Source organism: Triturus cristatus, chromosome 7 (genome assembly GCF_964204655.1).
Source record: "Triturus cristatus chromosome 7, aTriCri1.1, whole genome shotgun sequence".
Classification (NCBI taxonomy): domain Eukaryota; kingdom Metazoa; phylum Chordata; class Amphibia; order Caudata; family Salamandridae; genus Triturus; species Triturus cristatus.
This window is the reverse complement of record NC_140590.1, coordinates 174,935,117-174,962,111: the sequence shown is the minus strand read 5'-3', so window position 1 is coordinate 174,962,111 and position 26,995 is coordinate 174,935,117. Positions and strand designations below refer to the sequence as shown.

The following is a 26,995-nucleotide window of genomic DNA, read 5'->3' as shown; positions in this document are numbered from 1 at the left end:
CTTCCTCCACATAAAGAATCCATAATGTCGATTTGCTACTTCTATGTGTGCTGCAGAATGCAAATCGCCATTATTTAATGATTGGGAATCTTAATTAGTGATAAGCAATAGCAGTATTGCTGCTCATTAGTTAAAACCATCTCATTGAATAGCAGACATAGATTTTTGCACTTTAAGTACACCAACAGGCTGTACTATACGTCTGCATAGATATGACCTGCGCGATAGTGCGGATTGCCTGCGCTGTGTGGAGGGGAAGGTGAGGTTTGCACATCTAGCGTGGTTCTGCCCTGAGGTGCAGGGTTAATGGAAGACTGTGTTTGGGGAGCTAAAAGCTGTCACTGGTAAAACTCTGGAACCCACCCCCCTATTGGCAATGTTGGGATACGACAGGGACGTTCATGGGAAATGTTCAGCGACTGGTGGCCAATGGCATGTTTCTCGCGAGGCACTGAGTGGCTATGCGCTGGGGCATTGGACCTCTCCTGACACTAATAGAGCGACATGCTGACATAGCCTTCCTTACCATGCAATCTGACGCCCATAGAGAACTGCTCCCACCTCAGAGTTACCCTAAACATATTTGGGGACCTAGCCAGCTTACCAAACTCTCCTGACTGGCGCTGAGATGGGGGGCCGGCGAGGGAGACCACTCATGATATGATGGATGAGTGATGGACTCAGTATGCCTTTCCGTTAGAATGTTGTCCTTGGTGTGTTGCTGTGCAGCTCTCTGTATGGCTTATGTGCCTCTGGTTCTGTGGACGACCTTTCTTCCTGTTAAGCCGGGCTTTTACTGGTCCCAGAGGGAGCCGTTTATTATTAGGCACCAAATCGAGTTATGTCAATACAAATGGGAATGTATTTGTCGCTGGACTCCCGGTCACTGTGACTGTACCTGTCATAGCTTCTTTGTCTTCACTTAGCCTGTTTACTTGTACTCACATTTATGTGTTAATCACTTGGACATATATGTTTGTAACATAAAGTAAAGTTTAGAACAAAAAAAAATGTGGTCAGAATAACGTCGGCTTCATGTATATGGCATGGTCCTGCCCTAAACTATCTGCCTGTTGGTTTCAAATATTTGCAATGTTATAAGCCATGATTATTATCCTCTAGCACAGAGTCCGCAGCTGGCAATACTCACAGCCATGGCTGAGGGACCTGCTGCTGCGTTGAGACAATTCGTAACATAGCTTTACTGCTGACCAAGAGGCATGTGGCCATGCTCTGGACTAGTGGTCCGGTCCCGAAAATTAGTCACTGGATCCAAGACATGATTTACTGCAGAAACCAAATAGACATTTATGCAGAGTGACATAACCCCAAATGAAGACCTAAAGAGTTCTGGGGCCCATTCTATTCTTACCTACTGACGCAAGAATCAACCACACCTCTGTGAGAGACTACGGTGCATATGTACAAGTAAATGGCGCAGCCTGGTGCTGAGTCAAATTTTAAAACGCCGCGTTGCATCATCTAGGAAGCATAGGGATGTGCCATATTTACAAGAATACGACACACCCCTGTGTTTGCCTTGCACTGGCGCTAAAAATAGCTGCCTAGTTCCAACACAGACACCCTTGCACCATAGTGCAAGCGTGCCTGCATTGCAGGGAGGATTGTTTTTGAGCAAGAATGTGTTACTTCCTCCACATAAAGAATCCATAATGGCGATTTGCTACTTCTATGTGTGCTGCAGAATGCAAATCGCCATTATTTAATGATTGTTGTGCTCTTTCCATCTGTGCTGCAGAATGCAGCACACATACAAAGAGCTAAAACAAGAATAAATAAAAGTATTTCTCCTCATTGCCCCAATCTAATGCCTGATTTTGCATGGCATTAGTTTTTGGCACTGCCTCAGATTTATACATCCTTGTAAATCTGGGGCAGCGTCAAAAACCAATGGGTGTTGCAGTGGAATGCCCGCACAAACACCCTTTGCACACCCCTGGTGGCTGAGTTTATTTGTGCACTTATGACAGCTTACTGTTGGTGCTGTGCTGTTCACATTTTGCTACATGTACCCCTAGCTGTCTTGAAGGTCACTGCATGCCATTAATTCTACATTGCCTCTTGTTGTCACAAATAATGCTGTTGCTCTTTAATCACTAATAAAATCCATTGTAAAAAAAAGAATTTAAAAAGCTCGAGCTTGTGACGTAGGCAATATTTCACATGTTTTTCAGTATTTTAATCTGAATGCTGCATGCCTGGGGATATCATATGTAACATAATAGTTGCCAGGTGTATTCCTGTCGGTACAAATCCCATTGCAGGATTGACCCACACTCGAAAATAGGGGGCCATGTGCTAATGTTCCACCTGGAAATAAAATCAGGCGAAAAAATCCCGTTCTGTTAGCCCCAAAGAATAATGGGGATCCTGTAGGCCCTTTCCCACCAAATGGCACCACTTATATGTACGCTTGGGTATGTGTAAGTTAGTGAATAGGAACAGACTTCGTGGGTCTTCATATTATTTCAGTGGGCTGTACTCCCCTAACAAAGACAGATTTCGTGATCACAACCCATGCTTAAGGGTAAAAAAAATCCCGTCATCCACTGTATTTTCTGCATTCCAATCTCACCAGTAAAAAATCCATAGATTCTGTAAACATGGGTCTGTTATTTGCGTATTCAAATGACACTTTTCACAGTGCATGTAACATGAATCATGTGCATAGGCAACAGTATTTTTGCATTTTCCTTGAAATTCACTGATTCTAGTATAAGTCTATCTGTCTGTTTATTAGTTAGTTATTCTTTTGACTCTGATTCTCTTACATGGGGTCAGTGATGTTTTTACCCTTTATCTTTTCTGATTATCTGTTAATACTGTACAAATGGCCATTTCGACCTAGGTACAAGTGATAATGAAAATTGGCACAAAAACGAGTTACTACTAATTTTACACTCTCCGCAGTTAGTAGCAGAGCGCATATTGGGCTCTCTCCTGTGTTTGTAGCAGCTTATGGCTAGTGGTAATTGCCTATGGAAACAGTGTTCTACGAAACTTACCGTTACAAATTGAGCACAAAGACTTTACATTCTTTCTGAATTTTTGAGTGCAGGACCTAATAAGGTGCGTTAACACACTGTTTTAGCAGCTGTCAATAGCGCAAAGGTATAAAGATCTCCGTTAGTGTTCGTCTATTTGAATAATCAATGTTTATGCTTTTGTATGTATATATATATATATATATTACCTACTGGCGGTTGGCAGTAGGTAGTTATAGTTAGGACCTAGTTTCCATAGGAAAAGCATTTTTTGACTTGCCTATAACTTTGGCGTTGTTTGACCAATCTGCATGAAATTTTGTCAAAAATATGTCACAGTGGGTACTATTGATTGGGAAAGTTTGGGGTGATCCGTGCTGTGGGGACCGAGAATTTGGGGTGCGAAATAAGTTCATGTTTGTAATGTTAATTACCATAGGAACTTTTAGCCATCTCTGCAGACCGAACCGCTAAACAGACTTACACCAAATTTGGCAGGACGGTAGATGTCAGTTCAAGGAAGTGCTTTTTGCTTATTTGGTGTAAATCTGTTCAGTGGTTTTTGAGAAATTTAGGTTTAAAGTTATGGTGATATCTCTGGCTGCTGATATTGCGTGAAAGTTTTGCAATGAATTGCGCATGCACATGCTAACAGCAATGCTCTGATTGGCTGGGCACAACCTGATTAGAAAATAGAAAGTTGCGCTGCCATTTTATCTATCGGGTACGGTTCCCAGGGCTGAAAATCTATGTGAAACCCCACATAAGGGGTAAGGATGGATAGAGTATCGAAACAAAGGTGTTAGTGACACAAGTTATAGTTCCAAAACTTTCTTTTTCTTTTTAATCGTGCGTAGTATTTGCGGCGACGCTGCGACTGCCAGCGTGGCTCCCTGTGTACCATTGCAGGGACATCGCGACTATCAACATCATCGTGAATATTGGTGAAAATATGAAAAAATATATCAATGAATCATTAATACATTGTTTTAGAGATATTGGTAAATGTTTTATAGAGTTATTTATATAGTGAATTATCTACTGTTATGGTTATAATTAATTATATAGTTATAATTTTTATTATGGGTGGTGGCTATTGAATTCCTGCTTTGGCTTTCTGCTTTTGCGCGTAACCACAGGGATCGCATGACCAACATCATCGCGATCTCTGGTCTCACTGAAAAAACGGAAAATAGGTTTTAGACATAGGTGTTCTACAACTTCACTAGAAAAACATGAGTTTGAAGAGTACAGTTATAAACCGCTAGTGTGTAAAAAACTGTAATGTGTGGGCATATATATGTCTTCAGTTTATGGAAAAGGTGTGATAGTCTCAATTAACGGCATCATTGCGACATCCTGAATAACGGCGAAAATGGAGAATAGGTCCGAAAGATTGTTTTTAAAGAAACTTAGTACAAAAATATGGGTTTAAACATGCATTGAAAGAAGTATGAATATAGTCATTCGTTCACTTTTGATTTTTTTCAAATTTGTTTTTGGATGTGTTGGTGGCCATTGAATGTCTGCTTTTTTTTACTGTTTTTACAATGTGTCTGCGGGGAACGCAACGCCTTCATAAAAAAAAACACTGATTAATCCACTGAAGAAAAAACAAGCTCATAAAAATACTCCTTATGGAGCCATTTTAGATAGAAAATACAATTTGAAAACCTTAAAAATTCAACAAAAAAATCATAGGTTACATAGACATTATAGTTGGGAAAAAGAATTTGGAAAACCTTGGAAATTCACTGAAAAAAACAAAGGTTACAGGGACGTTATAGTGAGGATTTAGCAGTTAAAAAATGCAATTCACTGAAAAAAACAAAGGTTACTGGAGCGTTATAGTTAGGAAATAGAATTTAAAAATCCTTAGAAATTCAGTGAAAAAAACCCAAAGGTTACAGGGTCATTTTAGTTAGGCTGACATTTCACTCATACAAAACCAGACAAATTCAGCAGTTATAGTTGTAATGTGATGTGATGTAATATGTGAGGTCATAAGCAGTGCATTACTGGGGGCGCGAGTTAGAGTTAGCTCAGCTAACTATAACTGCTGAATTTCTCAGGTTTTGTACAAGTGAAATGTCAGCCTAACTACTATAATGATAACTTGCATTAGAATAAGAAACTGTTACCTCTGCTTTCAGTTTTGATTAGCCATATGCCCAAAATATTTATATTCAACAGTTTGTTATAGTTGACCTAAAAAGACAATGATTCAAGTACAGTGTTTAAGCCCATTATAACCAAGTTATGAACTACAGTAGCATGATTAAACACAAACATATGCCAAAAGAGTTTATTTGAGGTGTAGATCGATGAGGAAAAAAGTACAGATAGACTTTAAGTTCAAGCAAGATCAAGTCTTTGTAAACATTGTACAGCTTCCTTATTTGGAAGGAACGTACTTCCTGTCTCAGATGAAGAATCTTCCACCAACATAGGATCATCGAAGTTGAGAAAACAGTGAGTCTTTTGAGTTTGATGCAAGAACTGAAGACGATCCTACACTTCCATCCTCTCTCTGTCACCTTTAACACCTGGACAGAGTTTATGAAAAGTCCATCAGAGACTAACAGTTCAAGAATTGCTGAAAAGGAAACGAGTAACAGGGAAAGGTTAGTTTACTAGTTTGAGTGCACAAGCATCTCACCATCAATTCCCCCGTCACAACAACCCTAGGTCTGGCATTGTTTGTGCTTCTTAAATAATAACTTTTAGAATTGGTTTATTGTCTGGGACCAGAACAGCAATAGAGACCAGTGTCGTTCACTCTGGGTTTTTTTCATTTTCTACATGAATATAAGGATATGCTTTTAGCTGTACTGTTTGATTAAAGGAATACCATTACATTTACTTTTGACTCCTCCTGCCGAAGACATGTAAGTTGGTGCAGAGCAGAGGCTTTTGAGCAACTTTACCTAGTTTATATTAGGATATGTAGTTGTTATTGATGTTTCTCAAAGCAAGCATGGCATGCAGTGACTCTGCAGCCGGTGAAAGATACCTGGAATGTGGGATTTTCTTTATCCCAAACAGCCGTATCACGATCTTACTATGCAAAACACACCATAATCTGCATTTGACTGTTTGGCTGGGGGTGTGAGGAAATGGCAAATTTAGAATTCACCATTTCTAAGTTTAAAAGTTAAAGCCGTGAATGTCTTACAGAAATGAGTTTATTTTGGAGGAAAAAACAGAAAGCCTAACTTTTGCAGAATTGTCATTCAGGATAGTTAATAGGGAAGAAAAATCTCTAAACAAATGTAGCTAATAGAATCATTTCAAACTTGAATCATATGGATATAAGGCAGGCCTTACCATGTTGTTAGGTCTTGCGCCTTCCAGGAAGTTATCACATCAGTAATGGCACCGGCCACCTTTCCATTTGCCATTTTCATGTCATCCCCCTTGTTGTTATTGAAGTTTCCACATGCTCCGCACAAGCTGTTGGCCATATCTTGGGAGGCGGTCACTGTCACCGACCCACTTGTGCTTATCTGGACTCGGATCCTGTTTTCCTGTTCTACCACCACAGAGTCATCCTTGATGGTAACTGACACCGATTCAGAGATTTTAGCTGGGAAGCTGAGCTCACGTCCATCCCTCTGAAGAAATGAAGGTAGGTTGTTATTTTGCAGCAGAGAGTGATGAATGGTACATTTGCATAAATGCTTTTCATATATGAGAAAAGAGAAGGAAAAAGGCTAAAATGTGCCTCCATAATTACAGGCCAGACTACTGTCTGTTATAAAAACATGTTTGGCGTCAGCTGATACAATAATCCACCATCACTCTACATGCCACATAATACAGCCTTTGCTAGTAAGAGCATTTCTTGAAAATGGAAAGCTGGTCACCTAGAACAAAATGGAGTTGATTGACACATCTTCTGTGATTGATGGAACAACTCTTCATTGCTTTATTCAAAACTGGCAGGCTAGACTACATGTGCCACTAAGACTGTGGCAGTTTTTTAGTACAACTTCAAAGATCTGGGTAGCATTGCATTTAAATTGTTTAAACATCTACATGCAGACCTTTTTTACTGATTCTCTAGGCTTTATTAAAGCAAGTCAAACTCACAGGGCAATAGGGATATTTAACAACATGACAATACTTCTAGAATCCCACTAGTTCAGTGATGGGTTCACAACATGCTTCGGTCTTCTGAATGAAACAACGTACGGAGTACCTACCTGTGGAGTGCCACAAACATATCAACACCATCCAAAGACAACAAAAAAAAGAAAGGGCGACAACATCTCTCTGTCCACAAACACTTTAACTTTGGTGTTCACTGCTATGTAGGGGTGGATTAATGTTAATTGCGCATCTCCAAAACATGTGCGATTCGCATCCTTAATAAAGAGAAACCCCCCCAATTTACGTAATCCACCCTTAAGGCTGGATTCTATGAGAACCAGCCCTGAAGTTCTTTGACTAGGAAACCACTGATTACTTTTAAAAAAAATGTCAAGTTCTGCTTCGTTTGCAACTGTTTTGCTAAGGTCTATGACAAACATTTGCATGTTGACCTACTAAACATCTGGGCTGTGAGTCAAGAGCTCCTCTGGCTTTACCCCTTTAATCATTTGGTAGGTGAGTCAAGGGCACCTCAGTCAAGGGTGTGATAAAAATAAATTTGCCAGGAATAAAATATAGGCCAGATGACACTGCTCATACCAGTCCATATGTTAACCGTGTGAAGATTACATGCTAATATGTTTGCAGCGTTACAAAGGGGATTCTAGGTACTAATGGTGTCATGAGTTCAAAGCTTGTTTTATAGTTTGTTTAAAATGTGACGATCAGTGAAGAGTGCGACTTAAAATAACCACCTCTGTCAAAGCGCTAGTGATGCAAGAAGCACTTTAATGCTTTCATTGCGCCATATTCGCAGTTGGAAACCAATATATTTAATCTACAACAGCCTCTAAGGCAAACAGTCATTTGAAATACATTTGAATTGAAAGAATTCTTCTGTCGGACACTCTACAACTCTTGGCGTACTCTATGATTGTACGCTCTAGGCTAGCACTGCTTCAAGCTACTCCATTAAATGATTCTCTCAGGCACTCTATAACTCTTGGTGTACGCTATGGTTTCCCACTTTACACTTGTGCTGCCTCAGGCAACTGCATTAAATGAATCCCTCGATACTCGATCTTCATTCACTTTTAGACCTATTTTGCACACAGCAAATGGTCATTGTTGGATAAGAGCACTGCTCTGTCATAGGATGGAAATCACAGGGACTCTATTACTAGCATTAGTCATTTTACGGGGATAGGCAATGCGTAGATGTAGCTTTCAAAGGCAGTTGTATTCTTCAATGTCAAGTCAAAACGTCTAACCAGCTGACTCCAAGCAGAATTGGAGAACAGTTGGCAGAAAATAAAGCGGGCAGAGATTGAGAGCGTGCCAAAAAGACTGGTCTACAGTAAGGAGCAATGAAGGAGAATGGAAACCTTCGGAAAGGAGAAAATGGACAGGTAGTAGTCTGCAAAAAGGAAACATCAATGGAGGCGTGGTGAGAAAAACAGTGCCAGACAGATGGTAGGGATGGGTGGGTGGAGAAGGGGAAATAATCCCCAGAGGAGGGGGGAGCAGAGATGAGAATGTTTGTGGGACCTGAGAGACTATCTGTGTAAAGAATGACAAACATGGGAGTAGACAGAGCTAACAAAATGGGATCAGAAGACACTCCCCGTGTCAACAATATTAAGGATGGACTATGCTACCATTACAGGTGACGTCAGAGGTGTGCAATGTGCCATCCTCAGCCAAAGAGACATGCCTGATAGCGGCATTAAAGAAGAAAGGTCTGTTAACTACTTACCCAAGCCTTCTGGCTTTTAGAGATTGATATGTATGCTTCTCGGAAGTAAACATGGACAAGTTGGGCCAATTTTGTACCATCTGCATTGCAGAGCTGGAAGTCGACAACAACACGGAACCAGGCTTTGGATGTCTCGTCGCAGAGTGAGGTCACCTCATAGGGTCCTTTGCATGGCACCATGTCTGACATGCCATCGAACGAGCTGAACCGTGGTCCTGGGGTCATAGTGCATTTGCCTTCCTTCTGGAAGCAGCCTCTAACGCCTTGCTTCAACATGCAGAACTCGCCCTCCGCACAAGATAGTGCCTCACAAAACACCCCTCCGGCTGCTGAGCATGTGCATATCTGGCTGCAGTCAGGTGAGACAAACGATTCGTCCAGCTGGAACAGAAAACAGTACAGTGTCAACATACAGCAAACATGATGGTTGGGACTAATGAAAACAGGTTTGATAACCCGTGCATAAAAGCAACTGCGAGTGGAGCCACTATCAGCAATCTACCTCCAAACTCATCACACCCTCTCAAAGCACTCTACTCATTGCAATCCAGCCTGCCACAAATGTGATTGCAGTTAATATTCTAAGGTTGTATAAGGCCAGCTGTATAAAGTAACAAAGTTATTAAGTTCTAGTGCACCCATATCTTACACTTGTGCATTCGCAAATGCACTCTTGGGTAGATGTGTCAGGTTTGCTTTAGTGTTCCTGGAATTCTATGTACATTTTAAGAAGTCGAAACTCCTTACTTCCTGGAAATTTCACCAATAGATTTACATCCAACATCCAGACATACACTTATGGGAAAATCGAAGGGAAAAGGCTAAATGTGCAAAGGTCAAACTAGTAACAAAAACATAGAGTTTGACAACAGGCATGACTATCTGTGCTCATTCCCTCTACTCATGAGCCTCCTCGCCTTGGGACAATCAGATCTACCACGCTTACTAAGTACTATCGCTTTGAAACTGAATTAAATGGCGTCATTCGTAACATATGGCTGCGTCATTACTTCAGTGCAATTGCAAATGCTGTAAATACAATATGTTCAGAGTTTTGACAAAAGTGTTACTCACCATGAATATACAATGTATATATGTCCATAGTGACGCTCAAACTAAAGAACGAGGAAAGGGAAAATTGAAACACTTGGTAGATTTTGAGGTCATTTAATGGGTTATCATGACATAGCAGACCACACGCTGACTTGCGGGGCATTATGGTGCAATTGACCCTGTTAGCCATCTCAGTGGTACCCGTACCCAGGGTGCTAGATCACCTTCAAGTTTAATAAGAAGTGTTGAATTTTTACATCAGGAGTGATACATTTATCGAGGAGGACATGTACTGTGTCATGTTTTGTTCTTCTGGCTATCTTTGTAGAGAAGTAGACAAAAAATGTGATCAACTGTAACAAATTAGTCAGGCCTAACGCCTAAGGCTATGGAATGTCCTCAGCCCTCAAGACCCAGACCCTAGCACATGTGCCTCATGAATCAGATGAAAACCGAACTATTGGGCCTTGTGTTGTAAATGAGCCTTCCAAACCATCAGGATTGCAGAACATAAGCTATGGCCACCACCCTGCACTGCTCTTTCTTTAGATTGCACAGTGATCCTATTTCCTTCTGCACCCTGATGTAACTGAAAGGTTACATGTAACAATTTGAAATAAATCTAGAAATAAAACCCTCAACCCTTCACTCTAAGCTATACTCTCCTGAGGCGGAAGCCGGGAGAACTTTGCCGATAAAAATTACTTTTTAAATCACTGTTCTAATTTGTTTTTATCCTAAGGTAACTCACCTCTGGGCACTTCCCTGCTACTTTTTGCCATCTCATTCCCCCCCATACAGCGGATATTAGCGCTGCCGCGGGATCGGGAAATCAATCAGCGCCATGGCGCGCCAAGCCCCGGGCCACGCCCATTCCTTGGAGGTCACACCTCCCACCATCCTATTTCCATGTGCATTTGCCGGACGCGCAGCGGACGAGCGCAGCGGGAGCGCCGGCAGCACGCCGGCAGCGCGCCAAAGGCAAGCCCGTCTGCGCCCGTCCACGACCGAACGGGGCCCGGTGCCAGACCCCCTGGCTCTCTTGCTCCCCCTGGACATGATGGCAACTCACAGACAGGAGCTACATTACACTAAACAAGAACTACTATCTCTATGCCCGACAATTAAAGATAGCTGCTACCACACCTTGCAAGCGGACTCCTTACCTCTCGTCTGTGAAACCTGCAATCACACCTTCCAACTTTCGAAGAAGGAAAAGCGGGCGACAGCTAAGTTAAAAATGCTGTTACTAAACTGCAGATCCCTGAAGAAACATAAAATAGAGATACATGATCTACTGACGGAGAGCTGTCCTGATGTTCTATTTCTCACTGAGATGTGGCTAGACGAAACTTCGTCGCCCGAAACTCTCGAAGCCACCCCTCCTGGCTACGGCCTACTTAGATTAGACAGACAGAAACAGAGAGGTGGGGGGTTAGCTCTATTTCATAAAACAGACTTAGAATTCACCCTACTGAAGGCTTCGCTACCTTTCACAATAAAAGCAGAACCCAAAAACATCATCAACGGGCTACTCATATACCGCCCGCCCGGAGAGGCAGCCCAGTTCGGGCTACTCATTCTAGGTGACCTAAACCTCCACTTTGATATTGCTGATTGTAGGGAGGCACAAAATGTGGCAGAAGCATTGAAAGCCCTAGAGCTTAACCTACAATCCAAATCCCCCACGCACCAATTAGGCCATCTTCTTGATCCCATCTTCGCCAATTGGGGAGGTGTTAAGGTCTCCCCCCCGATCAGAACTATTTGGTCAGATCACTTCATCATCCCGTTTGAAATAGAAAGCACTTCTTCAGAATCCAGATCTAACAAACCCCTACCCCAGAAACATAGAGACTGGAAAAAATTCAATCAGGAGACATTTAAACTTGCCCTACTTGAAAACCCCCCTCCCGCTAGCAATACCTTACAGGAGGCGTGGAATAGCTACGAAAGATGGGTGTCTAACGCGTTAGACATGGTAGCGACCTGGACATACAAACCGCCCGCAAGACATACCAAAACTGCCCCCTGGTTCTCCGAGGAACTCAAAATAGCCAAAGTTAAATGCAAAAACTTTGAAAGACAATGGAGGAAAAATTACAACCAAAAAAGTAAGTCACTTTACAGAACAGAACTAAACAAATATCACAAACTTATAAGAACAGTGAAAGGCGCCTACTTCAAGGGTAGAATAGAATCCGCCGACTACCCCACCAGAGAACTCTTCACTATCTATAAAGAGCTAACGGTTCCAGCCAGACTCGAAGCGCAAGACACCTACTCCAGCGAGTTATGTGACTCTATAGCTGATCATTTCGTTGGCAAGGTTGATAAAATCTATGCCACTTTTACAGACAACATTGATCCCTCTAGCAAACATGTGGAAGTCAGAGACAACTCCACCATCAAACCTTGTCTGACATGTTTCAAAGTGCCTGAGAGACAGGAACGGCTGAATATTGCTTACAGCATACAATCTGGCTCCCCCTGTGACGTATGCCCCCCAAACGCTGTAAGGGAGTCTGGGAAAGCATGATTGATCAGATTACCCATATCGTCACCCTCTCTTTCCAAGAATGCCATGTGCTTGATGCATGGAAAACAGCCCAGGTCATCCCTTTGAAAAAAACAACCCAATACCCACATCTCCCAACTTCAAAATCTTCGTCCCATTTCCCTTCTTCCCTTTTGCTCGAAAATATTGGAAAAAGTGGTCAACGGGCAACTCATGACATATCTAGAGGAGGAATCCCTTCTCCACCCCACCCAATCGGGGTTCAGAGCCACCTACTCGACTGAGTCAGCCGTCCTCTATTCCACCGAATGCCTCAGACAGATGGTGGATGAAGGACAGACAGCAGCGTTGGTTTTATTAGACCTAAGTGCTGCTTTTGACACCGTGCTGCACACAACGCTGCGGTCGCCCCTCTCCGACATGGGAGTGGAGGGATCCGCCCTTGCCTGGATAAAATCTTTCCTAGATAACAGGAGTTTCCAAATGCACTGCCCCCCTTTTAAATCTTCCCCCCGGAAGCTGAGCCATGGGGTTCCACAGGGCTCCAGCTTGAGCCCTACCTTGTTCAACCTTTATATGGAACCCCTGGCCCATATAGTCGAAGCTTTCGGAGTGGATATTGTCATCTATGCTGACGATACCCAACTGATGATCAAGCTCACCCATGACCACACGGAAGATGCCACTAATTTCTCCAAATGCCTGTCATCAATGGCAACATGGATGAATAACAACTGCCTGCGCCTAAATGGCGATAAAACGGAACTTCTAGTCGTTGGAAAATCCCCAAATGCCTGGTCGCACATGTGGTGGCCCGCGGAACTAGGAAATTTTCCCACTCCCATCGAATCTGTCAGAAACCTCGGAGAAATGATCGACTCTGATCCCTCTTTCAGGTCTCAGGTTAGCAAAGTTACGGGTAGGTGCTTCAGCACATTAAAAACCCCCCGAAAAGTCCTTGACCTGCTTCCCATCAACGGCAGAAAAACGCTTGTCCATGCCTTAGTCACACCCCACCTTGATTACGGCAACATTTTGCTCTTAGGTTTAAGCAAAAAAGGCTTGCACCGTCTTCAATGCGTACAAAACGCTGCTGCCCGCCTGGTACTTAACCTGCCCCGTAGAACATCTGGGAAGAATGCTCTAACAAAGCTTCACTGGCTACCGGTCAAGGAACGCATTAAATTCAAAGCCCTATGCTTCACGCACCGCATCGCCCATGGCAAAGGCCCAAGATACCTGCAAAAGCTCCTCACTATTCACCGCCCCACCCGGAATTTGAGGTCGTCCGGAGCGATGCTGTTTAAACTCCCCCGCACTCGCAGAGCCAGAATGGGAGGATGTTCTTTCAGGAACCTGGTTCCCAGGCACTGGAATAAACTACCGCTTGACCTTCGTATGGAACCTTCAGAAACCAGATTCCGTGCTAAACTTAAAACTCACCTGTTCCCACCCAACTAATTTCCTCTTTTCTCCCTGACCTCTTTTTCGCTCTCTCTATCTCACTGCCTCTTGTGATATAGCAACAATCCAGCGCGGGGACACACTATTTTTAGTGCAGCCAGGCGCTTTAGAAATGGCTTTATTATTATTATTATTAATCAGCATCATGCCATTTCCTATACTAGAGTCTTATCCTACAATTCACTTTATTTACAGCTTTTTCTGCGGCATGTTCCTTGAAGCGAAATAATATAGTAGTGCTAAGGGTAAAATAACCAATCTGCATTAATGAACGTTTGAACTATATATATATATATATATTGTGAACGGGCATTACTGGAGGAATTGTGATAGTTCCATGTTCTATGAGTCGGCGCGACCTACTTATTATTATTGTGAATAGGAAGCCTTGTCAAACTGTGAGTACATGCTGGTGCGTGCTGGTGCCCAATCTGGTTTGACTTTGTATTGTTAGTTTTTGCCCACTGGGGCTACACTTTGTTTGTATCTCTGCCACGATAACACCCAATGAAGGTATGGGTATCCCAGCATGTCTCTGTGCGCACTCGCGCTTCGATAAAGTTTTCGAATTTTGAATCACTTTATGCAAATGTATAATGCTGCTTGAGTTCCACGTATATATTTTTTCAAACATTATTATTGTGGTGCAAATATCGCATGCCAATGCATCAATTGCCATATGATTTCGATTGAATTAAAAAAATGATGAATTTAAGTATGTTGTTTGTGTCTATAGCACGTGACCGGCACTTGCGCTTTAATTAAAAAAAATAACACAGTCTGTGCCCGTGAGAAAGGAGTGCCTTTCAACTCCGAAACGCGTCGGACCTGGTGTTAATAAACACGCATTTTGATTGTGGCCTCGGCTCCAGTGTTCTTTCGTCCTGTGAGGGGAAAGTGAGACGCAGTGGTATCGAGTGGTATATATATATATATATATATATATATATATATATATATATATATATATATATATATATATATATATATATATATATAGTGAGGCCCACTACTGTAGAAAAGGTTTTATTCCAAAGTTCAGCAGCGCCTGATTCCACTCGTCTAACGTTTCGGCATATTTGCCTTGATCACAGACTGGAATTTACAAGCGCCAGGTGCGCTCAGGTGTGTTTTTGAATAATTGCATCACGTGACTGAAATCACCATACTACCAATCCCACAGTGCATTGTGATAGTTCTTAAGTGCATAAGTTGGAAGTCCATAGATATTAAGACCTTAATGGTGATTATTTCTGTAGCGCTGCTGAACTTCGGAATAAAACCTTTTCTACAGTAGTGGGCCTCACTGTGTTTGCTTAACCTGTGTTTGATGGGCTGCTCCGTGCCCATTGCGTGAGGCCGCCCTGAAGGGTCTGTGGCTCCGGAACGGGGAAATGCTGGTTGGATGTTTATGGAGGAGCCTGGCTCACTCGCGCCTAAAACCTACGAAGGATTCCTACGAAGGATTGCCATTAGAAGCAAAAATGACTGGCGCTTGGAAGGGATTCAAGCGGGACGATATCCTGCGATGATCGTGCTGTGAAAGGTTGTATCTCTGAAGTTAAATACAACATGAGAACATTTTGCGGTAATGTACCAACTCACCTGACTGTACTTTAAGAATATTCCACACAGTGACAGTGCTTGTGCTACAGAAATAATCACCATTAAGGTCTTAATATCTATGGACTTCCAACTTATGCATTTAAAAACTATCACAATGCACTGTGGGATTGGTAGTATGGTGATTTCAGTCACGTGATGCAATTATTCAAAAACACACCTGAGCGCACCTGGTGCTTGTAAATTCCAGTCTGTGATCAAGGCAAATATGCCGAAACGTTAGACGAGTGGAATCAGGCGCTGCTGAACTTTGGAATAAAACCTTTTCTAAAGTAGTGGGCCTCACTGTGTTTGCTTAACCTGTGTTTGATGGGCTGCTCCGTGCCCATTGCATGAGGCCGCCCTGAAGGGTCTGTGGCTCCGGAACGGGGAAATGCTGGTTGGATATATATATATATATATATATATATATATATATATATATATATATATATATAATTGTGTTTGAGCACTTTTTGAAATTACTCGAAGAAAAACAAATTAATTTGTTCCTCTTCAAAAATGTACTAAGATGAATTACAGCAGAATACGGCTGGGATTATTTTGAATTACAGGGAGAAGTAGAAAGAGAAACTGAATTGGTCTTCTCCCGTAATAGTCCTATAAACAATTCAAGTACATTGCTTAAACAAACGCATTTCAGATTGTATTAATTACAGATACAGTGGAAGTTTACCAATTGTGAGGCTTATTCTGGTTATAAAATGTATACATTGAGTAATGCTTGCAAATATTCACGTTGATGGTGCGAGATCTTGGTTTTAAATTTCTTTAATTAAGAAATAACAATCTATATCTATCTATATATATATATTCATAGATATATATTACAGCCCTAAAGACCTTTTGAGATTTTGGAAGTGAAACATATTTGCTGTACTTTTCTTTTTTTGTAAATTGAGTTATTGGCACAAAAACACAGACAAAATTTAATGCACAGTTCAAGTGCTAGAATTTGTTCTTTTTTGTTACTCTGGATCAGTGACCAAAGTAATCATGGTTGGCAAAGTTAATTAATTACTATTGCACTATTATGAAAGAGTGTGTCTACAATAAAAAGTTTGCACTTATCAATAGGCTACACATAGCAGAATATTTTGCATCTAGAACTATATTTGGAGTACCAGAGTTTGCCCATTTTAACCCTCTGTGGCATTCACTCAGATGGTTTCCGATTCAGTGACGAATCTAATTCCTACACTGTTACTGATGCAGAAATTCCTCTGCAGAGCTGGCCATAAATTCTGTTCAGAATCAGCCCACTGGCGTACCCCAAGCAGTGAGAGAGCATTGTCCCGAACACATTAGACGACAAGCAGAACACTCTTTTGACAGCTGTTCGGTGGGAACATTGTCACAATCCTGGATAGCAAGATTTTGGCAAGCTTCCATTAGATATTATGATGATACTGCCCCTTTTAAGCGTTACCTAAAGCTGTACCTTTTTTCTAATGGTTTGCACAATATATACAAATTCTTGAATGAACTTGGGTTAAAGTTCAATACTACGGTCTATTTAATGATATGTTGTGTGATTCTGGGCAAATCCCTCTTGTCTCTCTTTCTTACTCATTAGGTTCAGATAGGGCACTCAGATAGAATGCGGACCCTGGGGTGTTCAGAAATTTTAGACCCATCTCATTGTTACCTGCAGCAGCAAAGATCTTAGAAAATCTGGTTTATCTCCAACGTGCTTCCTTTGTAGCAGCTAATGACTTGCTTCATGACACTCAATCTGGCTACCAGGCAGGCTATAGCACCGAGACTGCTCTACTGGAAGTGTCTCAGACTGTTAGAGAGGCTCAGGAGGGAGGTGCCTCCACCATGGTAGTGATGCTAGACCTATCAACAGCATTCTACACGGTAGCACATTCTACCTTGTTGAATAGATTAAGCCATTTTGGCTTTCAGGGCACTGTGCTGTCATGGGTACAATCTTTTTTAGAAGATTGATCTCAACCAATCTTCTTCCGTCCATTCTCATCTTTGCCCAAACCTCTGGTTGTGGAGTGCCACAGGGTTCTGCTCTCAGTCTGCTGTCTTTTAACGTTTACTTGGCCCCTTTTGCCATGCTTATTGAGAACCAGGAGAGTGAAGGTTGTTTCGTATATAAGTGACACACAACTTGTGTTTTCGTTTAGACAACATTTAGAAGCAGCTTTTCTCAATTTCAAAGAGTGTTTAAAAGACATTTTAAAGTTGGACATCCAACGTTTTGAATTTGAACACAGACAAAATGGAGGTGCTCTTCTTCAGCCTGATGGCTCCCCTCCTCTAGCCTCTGGTAGCCCACTGAATTGAATCCTCCACTGAAACTGGTTACTTCAGATAGAAATCTAGGGATTATGTTTGACTCTGACCTCTCCTTCGTGACCCGAATTTTGCAGATTCCATTGTCTTGGTTTCTGAAGTTAAGCCCTGTCAGAAAACTATTGCATCATCTTGCTGAAGAGACCCAAAAGATCGTAATCATGCGCTGGTGACATTGGATTGAAGTTTTTTTGATTCAAAGACTCCAAATGATACAGAATGCCGCTACCAGGTTAATTCGATGGGTCCTCTTTCGTCATCACATCTCCCCTCATTTGAAGAAGCTTCTTTGACTTCCAGTTGCCAAGACACTTGGGTTCAAATCCATGACATTGGCTTCAGAACTATTATGGGTAAAGGTCCACAATACCCGAGATAAAGGCTTAGTAATTACCATCAGAAGAGACCCTTGAGATCTAACCACCTGAGACTCTTGCGCATCCCGAAGTTTGCCAAGGTTCGTCAAGATGGCAGGTCTTCATCGGTACTAACGGCCAAGCTTTGGAACAATACACCCATCCATCTTCGAATGGCCAAGTCCGAACAAAGATTTAAAAACCTGGCTCTTCAATCAAGTGTTAATATAAATGGCCTATCCTGTTCTTCAGTCTTGCTTCTGGGGGCCGGGACACCTCTGTTGGGGTAACCCCCTGTTGTACAAATGACTGTGATTAAGTGATAGGGTTACTCTATGACTCCATGTCACCAAGGGCTCAGTGCTTCACTTGCTTGATTTTCCCATTTACGAACCATTGTGATCAGATACTTTAGTACAACTGATTTCATTGCCGGGAATGAAGATAACAAAAAAATATGCATATAGAGCTGTATCTTGAACTGGTGTGCAGGCTACACACAGGTCCAGTCACCTGTTTGTATGTGTTTGCATTATCAAAAATAGCAATTCTTAACTTCTCAGGGGTGTCAACAACTGTTTACAAAATTAAACAATATTGACAGATACATAATATATATATAAACATGGAAAATGCATCCTTAGTTTGATTTGCGGGAGCAGCGCAAGTTCAGCTAACAAAATCTAGTATGGACAATTGGTGGCCTTGACTGAAGCACTAGAATGTTGCAATAAAAAGCGAGTATGCAATAGGAGTTAAAAAAAAAACATAGTGATATGCTAGATTCCGGCGTATCATGCCCTCCTTCAGAAAACATTTTTTTTTTAAGCTTCAACCTTCTCATTAAAATTAAAAAATTTGTATATTTGTTGTAGTGAATTAAATAAACTATATCATAATTTTTTTATTTGTTTGTATAGTTGTTTTTGTATGTCTATAATTGTATAAACAGGAGTTGCCTAGGCCGTGCTCCCATGGTCACAGTAGTGATTCAGTGAGGGTCCACAGCAGCCGCGGTCGGTAGTAGGAGTTCCTACAGGGCGGTGACGTGGGGAGGGGGAGTGGCAGGGTGGGGGGTATTAAACTATGGATTATGGTGGTTTACAGGTAAGTAAACATATAAATTAATAAAACGAATTTCGTTGCGTGCACTGCATCGCATTTGGCGATGCAGTGCACGCAACGAAATTCGTTTTATTAATTTATATGTTAACTTACCTGTAAACCTCCGTAATCCATAGTTTACTACCCCCCACCCTGCCCCTCCTCCTCCCCACGTCACCGCCCTGCAGGAACTCCTACTACCGACCGCGGCTGGTCCACAGAAGTCTAAAGTTTAAGAAGCACTGGTCCAAAATTAATGAATTTAACTTGGAATTTTTCCAATTTAGATCATGATTTTCAGCCTGAAAATCTCAGAAAAAAGGCAGCCCCTACTTACTATTTCTGAGCTGTGCTGTCTGAAATCATGCAGTAACTTAGAAAAATGTTCAGTTGAATGTGTGCATTTTAGAGAGAATAAATGCAAAATAAACAAGTTGTCAGCTTTGTAATGAGTGAGCATATCTGTAAACGAGCCCGTCCCTGTTGTTCAATCGAGATCTGGAATGGATGAATTGAATTCATGATGACAAAGTAACTCTAATGACCTCATACATCTTGTATAGTACTTACCTTCAAGTATCTTCCATTGTACATGCAGCCACATTCATTCATGGACACACAGCGGTCTCCATCGAAGACGTATCCATCATCACACTGACAGCCCTCAAAGCATTGTTTAGTACACTGGGATGGTCCAGCAAGAAGAGCGCAGCCAAAATCACAGGTGGACGTGCAGAGCTCGTAATGACTGTTAGCACCACAGGTGAAAGCTGAAGGGCAAAAACAAACAAAAACATTTTTAAAATACAGAAAGGTGTGTCTCACTCTCATGCAGAGCCCCTTTGCTGACCATTTTTGCTTTAGAATATCTGTGCTGAATGGTCTTTTTTCAGAAATACTGGCTTCTGTACTTAAATAGCACCAGGTATTGTCCCTCCAGGAGACGATTCAGGTACAAGTCAGGTAGTCAAGGCTAGAGCTAATAAAATGCCCCTTTTTTATTTGATGTGAAACTGAATTCAATTGTGGAGTTCTATGCCCAGCCCCTGTATTCATTGTTTGCACAGATAAATCATGAGATCGCTTACAGAAAATGTCCAAGATCTAAGAGAGCACCTATGTTTTCCCTAAACTGGTTGGATGCGATTCGGCTGTGGTGTGCGATTTCACATCCTTTCGCCTTTTTTGCGAATCAGGACTTTCTCTATTCATTTTAATCAATTTGTTTCAAAATAGGTCACCTCTCAAAATCATTAGGAGTGGAAATATTCAGCTGTCACTTATTTCCTGGTGGTATATCCTATAACACTTGGAAATTCTATGTAAAAAAAATGCAAGCAAATCAGACAGTACTGAGAAAAAATTATCTAATGCAATTTGCAGAAATGAACTGACCACATACAAATATAACATTGTATTCACTTCATATCTGCAGGAGAGAATTTGTTCTTCCTACATGCACCCCCTTTCTTTCTTTAGGTTTTTTTGTAATATTTGTCAGTATCTTTTTAGATGAAGCACATAATCAGTAAAGGGTACGGTAACATTGCTTATTTCACTATATTTCTTTTTACATTGCGTTTACTTACGACAGAATGATGCGGTTCTCCAAGATGAAATAGTGGCCCCGGCAGCTTGGCATGCCGCCGCATATGCCTGAAGACTCTTACAAAGAATATCTCCACTTCCAGCCACAGAACACATATCGTACGTGCAGTGATTGTAGTAGGCTGTAGGACTGACTTTGGCGTGGCAGTTTTTGAAAGGTCCAGCAGTGTTAGTGATCATACCACAGGAATCAGTGCTCTTGTAGGGTGCTATCTTGGTTGCATCACAAACTGGGCACTGACCCTCACAGTCATCTGTGCACTTGGCTCCAGCAATCGTCACTTTCCATGCAATGCCAAAGTCCTTCACAACCGTGGTAATCTGTTTATTGGGCAGCTGGAACTCATCTTTGTTATTTCCATTAAAGTTGCCACAGAGGCCTCCCAGTTTCCCCTGGTAGGTGTTTGGGACGCTGATCATCACATAGTAGACAGTGTCATAAAGTACGGTTAGACCAAAATCAGTCTGAAGAACAATATTTATGCCCTCCTGGTTGACCCATATTGTGCCGTCATTAAGGGTCAGTGGTAAATTGCTAATTTCTCCATCAACCTGTCAATAAAAAACAAACATGGGAAAATAGTTGCAAAGACTGCACTTAATTGTTTCTACATACAAATCCTTTTCACATCAAGTAACTTTTTGGCTCTGCGTTGTAGGATCTATGTGATGACTAGCAAAGTCTTTGAAATATTGGTCAGGACTGTACACCATCCAACTACTCATCTATATTTTTAGGGGGTCGTAATGGTAGATCGATTGCACCTTTGGCAGTTTAACTACTCCTAACCGAGGTCTCTGAGTGTTTAGACATAAGCTGTGCAAAGGTCTTGGTTTTACTCCACCATTCATGGTGGAAAACCACCTAACCAGTTGAAATTAATTTGGTCCACCACTGTGTCTGGCGGAACTGCCCCTGTGAACCCCTTTCATCTTTGTGAAAGCTGAAAATAGTGTCCCTAACATACTATATCACAATACTCTACATGATGGGGAGACTGGTAGATAGGCAATGACATTGTAACTCCAATGTTTTAGCCAGTCTGTTTCTATGCCAAAATGGCTCCTCTCGATACAGACGTAACCATTTGGGTGGTGAACTTCTATCCTGCCTGAAAACTTTAAGAGAGTATTTTAACCACTGCCTTAGTGGAAGATTTAAGTCACTACATTTAGCAGACACGTAATCTGATTAAAATACTTTCCAATTTTCCCTATTTGCCTGCCGGGGTGCTACGTATTTCCATCTTGTCCTCATGAGCTTCCGGTTTCATAACTTTTCTAGTTATTTGCTTTAAGGCTGAACAGATAAATCCCTGGATGGAGTTCCCATCACCCATTGCTCCTGTTCATAAAGTCAACGTCAATCAGCTATATGGTGAAACGGAGGTCAAACAGAGCCTAAGGTTTTAGGAGAAAATAATTTTCAAAGTGAAGATAATCTTTCTTGAAATACACTCCCTCTTGCCAGGGAACATACAAAGAATATGACAACATTGCTACAGGATAGTAACCTGTATTTACAATCTCCGATGTGACATTTTTGCTGTTGGATTTTCGTATATAGTGTACGGAATCATTGTGCTCAAAAACACAACAATGAATACCAGGTCAAGCCACTTGCCGTGTCATTAAAATTTCCCATCTTTGATAGCCACTACTTTTAGTTATTACTTTGTACAGTAGTGGTCTACCCAAGGTATGCCTCACCGCTCCCTCAAATGAAAGGTACTTTACAAACGTGAGTAGATGCAGGTTTGGACTCACCTTGACTTTCCACTTCATCCCTCTTTCGATGATGATAGTATACCCATCCACAGACACGGCCACCATCCTGGTAACTGCCACATTTCCATTTCCGTAGCTTTCATTCTCTGCTACGACTGAGAATGTCCGCAGTCTTGAGTCATCTTCAATTACTTTGGTCAGTGTGTATGTGCAGGTGCCTTGGAAGTCAAAGGACAGGCCATCAAATGAAATGTAGTGAGGATCTCCGGATGCAACACATTTCCCAAATCCGATTGGCTGACATCCCTGGATGCCATTCACCACCTTGCACTCCTCATTAGCACCGCAGGAAACTTTCTTGCACTCTACAGCTCCATTGTCACCACAAGTGCAGCGATCTTTGCATAGATCACCTGGATAGAACTCTTGCCCCCTCTTGTAGTACCTTTCATTGTACACACACCCACATTGTGCAACCGGGACACATTTGTCTCCACTCAAGATGAAGCCATTGTTACAAAAGCATCCTTCTGTACTCAGTGCATTACAGCCTGTCGGTGGGGACAGACCCGAGCAGGTGGCAGGGCAGCCATTTCCAGATACCTCATAGTGCATATTCACGGGGCAAGAAGGACCTAGTAGAAAAAAAGAACACCGTCTTGTAAATACATTGAGAAAAATTAAGTAGGTAGCGAAAATTAATAGCTTGTATGTGGTCAAAAAGTAATGATATGCTGTAATTACATAAAAAAACAGTAATGACATGTAAGCACATTGAGAAAAAATAACATTTTGTAAGTACACTATGAATAAGTAAAAGCATGTAAATGCATTGAGAAAAAATAGTACCACAAAAGTACTTCACAGAGAGAACAAGTAATACAATGTTTAACATAAATTTAGAGAAATTACTACAACGCATGTTGTTGGCACTTAATGGAAATGGAACAAATTTAAAGTGCAATGCAAGAAAAGTAATATCATGTAAGAACATTAAGGTGAAGTAATATAATGTTATCAATAATTTGAAGAAAATTATAATGTAAGTTCCTTGAGAGAAATAATTAGTGTTTAGTAAGGATAATTATTATGTAGTAACTACCCTGATGAAAAGTATTAGTTTTTTGTAAGTTAATTGAGAAAAGCTAAATATATGTTAGTACATTGTGAAAAACGAATGACATGATTTAAGTACAGGGAGAAACAGTAATAAAAAATAAGTGCACTGAAAAGGTAATCATGTAATAATCATGCAATATAACCATATTTTAATGACATTTGATTATCATTTGGTTGTACAGGATCACTCCTATAATTTGGCATTGCTCCGGGCCTACCAAACCTAAGGCTCTACTATACCATTTAGAGGTGGGTAAATTCTGAGGGTATATTTATCAAAGAGATGTGTAGCCCTTGCGCAACACAGTGGGCCGCAAGGACTATAGCTACTAAGTTAGATTTGCCATGTGCCACGTAAGGCACAAGCCCTGCGTGGCTTGATAAATCTAGAGTAACGCAACGCAGTGCAAATCCCTGCAGTGTAAAACTCTGCCCCAGGGAGGCGTTCCATGGGTGGAGCATGGGTGTCCCATGCATCCTTCCATGGATTTTGGTGTATTCCCAGATTGATAGACGTGGGAATGCATCAAAATGCAACGCCTTCCCAGATGAGCCATAACAAGCAGAAATACATTTATTACTCCTGGTCTTATTTTGCATCTGTAGCACACATAGAAGAAGGAAATTACCTTGGAGTCCCCCCCACCTGCACAAAAACAATCCTGCTTACAACTCAGGCACCATTGCACCATGGTGCAAGGGTGCCTGCGTTGGCGCTAGACAGTCAGAAGTGCGCCAGTGCATGGAAAAGATAGAAATGCGCTGTGTAATGTTGAAATTTGTGCGTTTCTGCCCTTTTCCTATCATGCAGCGCAGAAAGGTTACTTGCTGTGCTAAGATGCGCTATTTCTTGATAAATGTGCCCAAGTTTCTGTTAGATAAACTTTAAGTGGAAACACTTAACCTGTAGACCTGTCGTCCACAACCCCAGCAGCTGCAAGTACAGGTTTTAGAGAATCCTGACAGACCCAGACAGATCTTATAGGTTAGGAGTGATGAAGATTTCACAATGTTTTTATTGCCATAAAGAAACTGTAGTATGCCACCTGTATGCTTTTTGACCAATAAACACACAGGAAATGGATCTTTTTTTCCTTTTTTGGAAAGCATATGACAATTCTTAATCTACTTTCTTCATATCCTAGCAGAGTTGCAAATGCTTTACCCAGAAACCCCAGTGAATTACTCTTTATTAGGCACAGGAGAAGAGACTCATTTCACTGGCCAATAATATAGCATGATAACCTAAACGAATTTCCTACATATATCTCTATTGCAAGGTATGGCAGTCTTAAAATGGATCCTAAACGACTGTTGTGGTGGGTACACCACATTGTCCCAGGAATGTGGTTGAATGTTTCTTTTGTCGCCTTGGTTTAGTTTTCAGTTTTTCGGAAGGAACTAATGCAGTGTCAATGGGTTGAGTTTAGTTTACTTTTAGGTGTGCAGAAAGTGCAAAGTTTATGAGCATCTACACACAATGTACTTCTAGGAGAACCGGATCCAAGGCAGATTTTTTTGTTAACCAGTGACTGTATAATTTGCATTTTTCTTCACTCTGTACATTTATTTATTGTATCTATTGTGAAATTATTTCATGGATCTAACTTTTCTGGTCCAGCATCCCTTTGTGCCATTTAGCTAACTTCATCAAAGGTAACAAGTACGAATTTATAAAAAATGCACTCCTAAATAGTCAGGTCTCCAGGAGACTTTGAAAGATGGCCTGCATATCTGAAACAAGAGTTATTCCAGGAGGCTGGATCCTTGAGAACAGTTTCAAAATATCAGCAATAAACAGTGTGTCAGCCATCACAGTCAATGCCCTCCAACAGTATGGGATTCAATCTGACATTCCTTTAAAGTTGATGACTGAAGCTTTACGTATCACCAACTACTAGACTGTTAACTGTGCAGCTAAGTGGGGACTCAGTAGGCTAGGTGCATGGATTTCCCCAAAATTATGCACAATACATTTTACTGATAATCTGTATATAAAATGTATCTGAAAGTATATATTGCATACAAATGTCACTCATTAAAAAATGTCTCCTGACTGTTGCAGACATCATTTTTACAGATCCCGCCAGACATCTTGTCATCACACCAGAATTCTGAGGGCAGAAATTATGCAAACGAGCACAATCACCCAAGGAATAAAAAATATGTGAAATTGAATAACCTAATAATAGGAATTATGCAACACTATGTTTGGAAAATAATAAAATGTACTAGAAATATAGTCACTCGTGAATTCTAAGACCAACATTTACAGGAGGAAACACTATGTAAATTGGGACATGAAAAATTCACGTAAGACTTACTGCAGAATGAGGGCGTTCTCCACTCTTGTATCTGAATGCCAAGGGCTTGGCATGCAGTTACATATGCAGTGATGGCATTGCAAGATGCTGAGAAGTGCCCTTTGTACTGACAGGCATCAAAGAGGCAGTTGTTGAAGAAGGGTGTTGGGTCAATAGTATTGTAGCATTTACTGAAGGGCCCGTTCACCTTGTTGACTACCCCGCAGTATTGGCCACTCTTGTATTTTTCTTTCTCAGCATCAGTGCACAGTGGGCAGCTCCCAGTACACTCAGGTGTGCACCCAGGTACATCTCTAACCTTCCAACTGTCAGCAAACTGAGCAACACTGGTTGCTTTGACCCCGCTCTTCATGGTCAGATCATCACTGCTAACTTTGTTGTCATTTCCACAAAGGCCACCGACTGCATTGGCGTATGTGCTGGGCACTGTGACCGTGACATGGCTGTTCCAGTCGAATGTAACTGTAACATCAAAGTCGGTCTTGATGACTCCACTTCCTCCGCTGATGTAACCAACAATTCTGTTAGTTTGGAAGTATAATGGTAGCGCTGTGAGAAGGCCATCCACCTGAAGAACGGAGAAAAGAGAAGGCGTGGTCACTTTCCTCGTTTCCTGGCTCACTGATTGTCACACAACAATACATACACCACTCAAAACACCCAGCAAATAGAGCCAGTATGGAATACAAGGAATGCTGTGGTTTCAGAGTAGCATTCGGTGGTTAGAGAGATGACGTTTGAGCCACTTAGGTGATAGTGTGAAAAGCAAATCCATGCAGGCTGATGTCACACCCAAAGATACTGAAAGGTCACTGCAATGATGGTTTGGCATTTAATCAAATAATGCACAGTCTGATCTGCAATTTGATCAAGGGAAATTTAACATCTTAATGTTTATGTTACCTGTGCTTTTGCATCAACTTCGGGTGATTCTT

General features: G+C 41.5%; 1 protein-coding gene across 1 annotated transcript in view; it reads right to left on the bottom strand.

Moving 5' to 3' along the window:
* Positions 1–5,296: 5,296 nt before the first annotated feature.
* LOC146809155 (IgGFc-binding protein-like) overlaps positions 5,297–26,995 on the bottom strand; it is a 108,094-nt gene continuing 86,395 nt past the window's right edge. The window contains exons 15-21 of the mRNA XM_085615955.1: positions 26,061–26,628; positions 22,657–23,252; positions 20,871–21,441; positions 19,852–20,051; positions 8,854–9,234; positions 6,333–6,619; positions 5,297–5,601 (exon numbers count right to left, since the gene is read on the bottom strand). Of these exons, the coding sequence (XP_085472081.1) occupies positions 5,592–5,601; positions 6,333–6,619; positions 8,854–9,234; positions 19,852–20,051; positions 20,871–21,441; positions 22,657–23,252; positions 26,061–26,628 (2,613 nt within the window). The 3' untranslated portion in view covers positions 5,297–5,591. The remainder of the gene's footprint in view (positions 5,602–6,332; positions 6,620–8,853; positions 9,235–19,851; positions 20,052–20,870; positions 21,442–22,656; positions 23,253–26,060; positions 26,629–26,995) is intronic.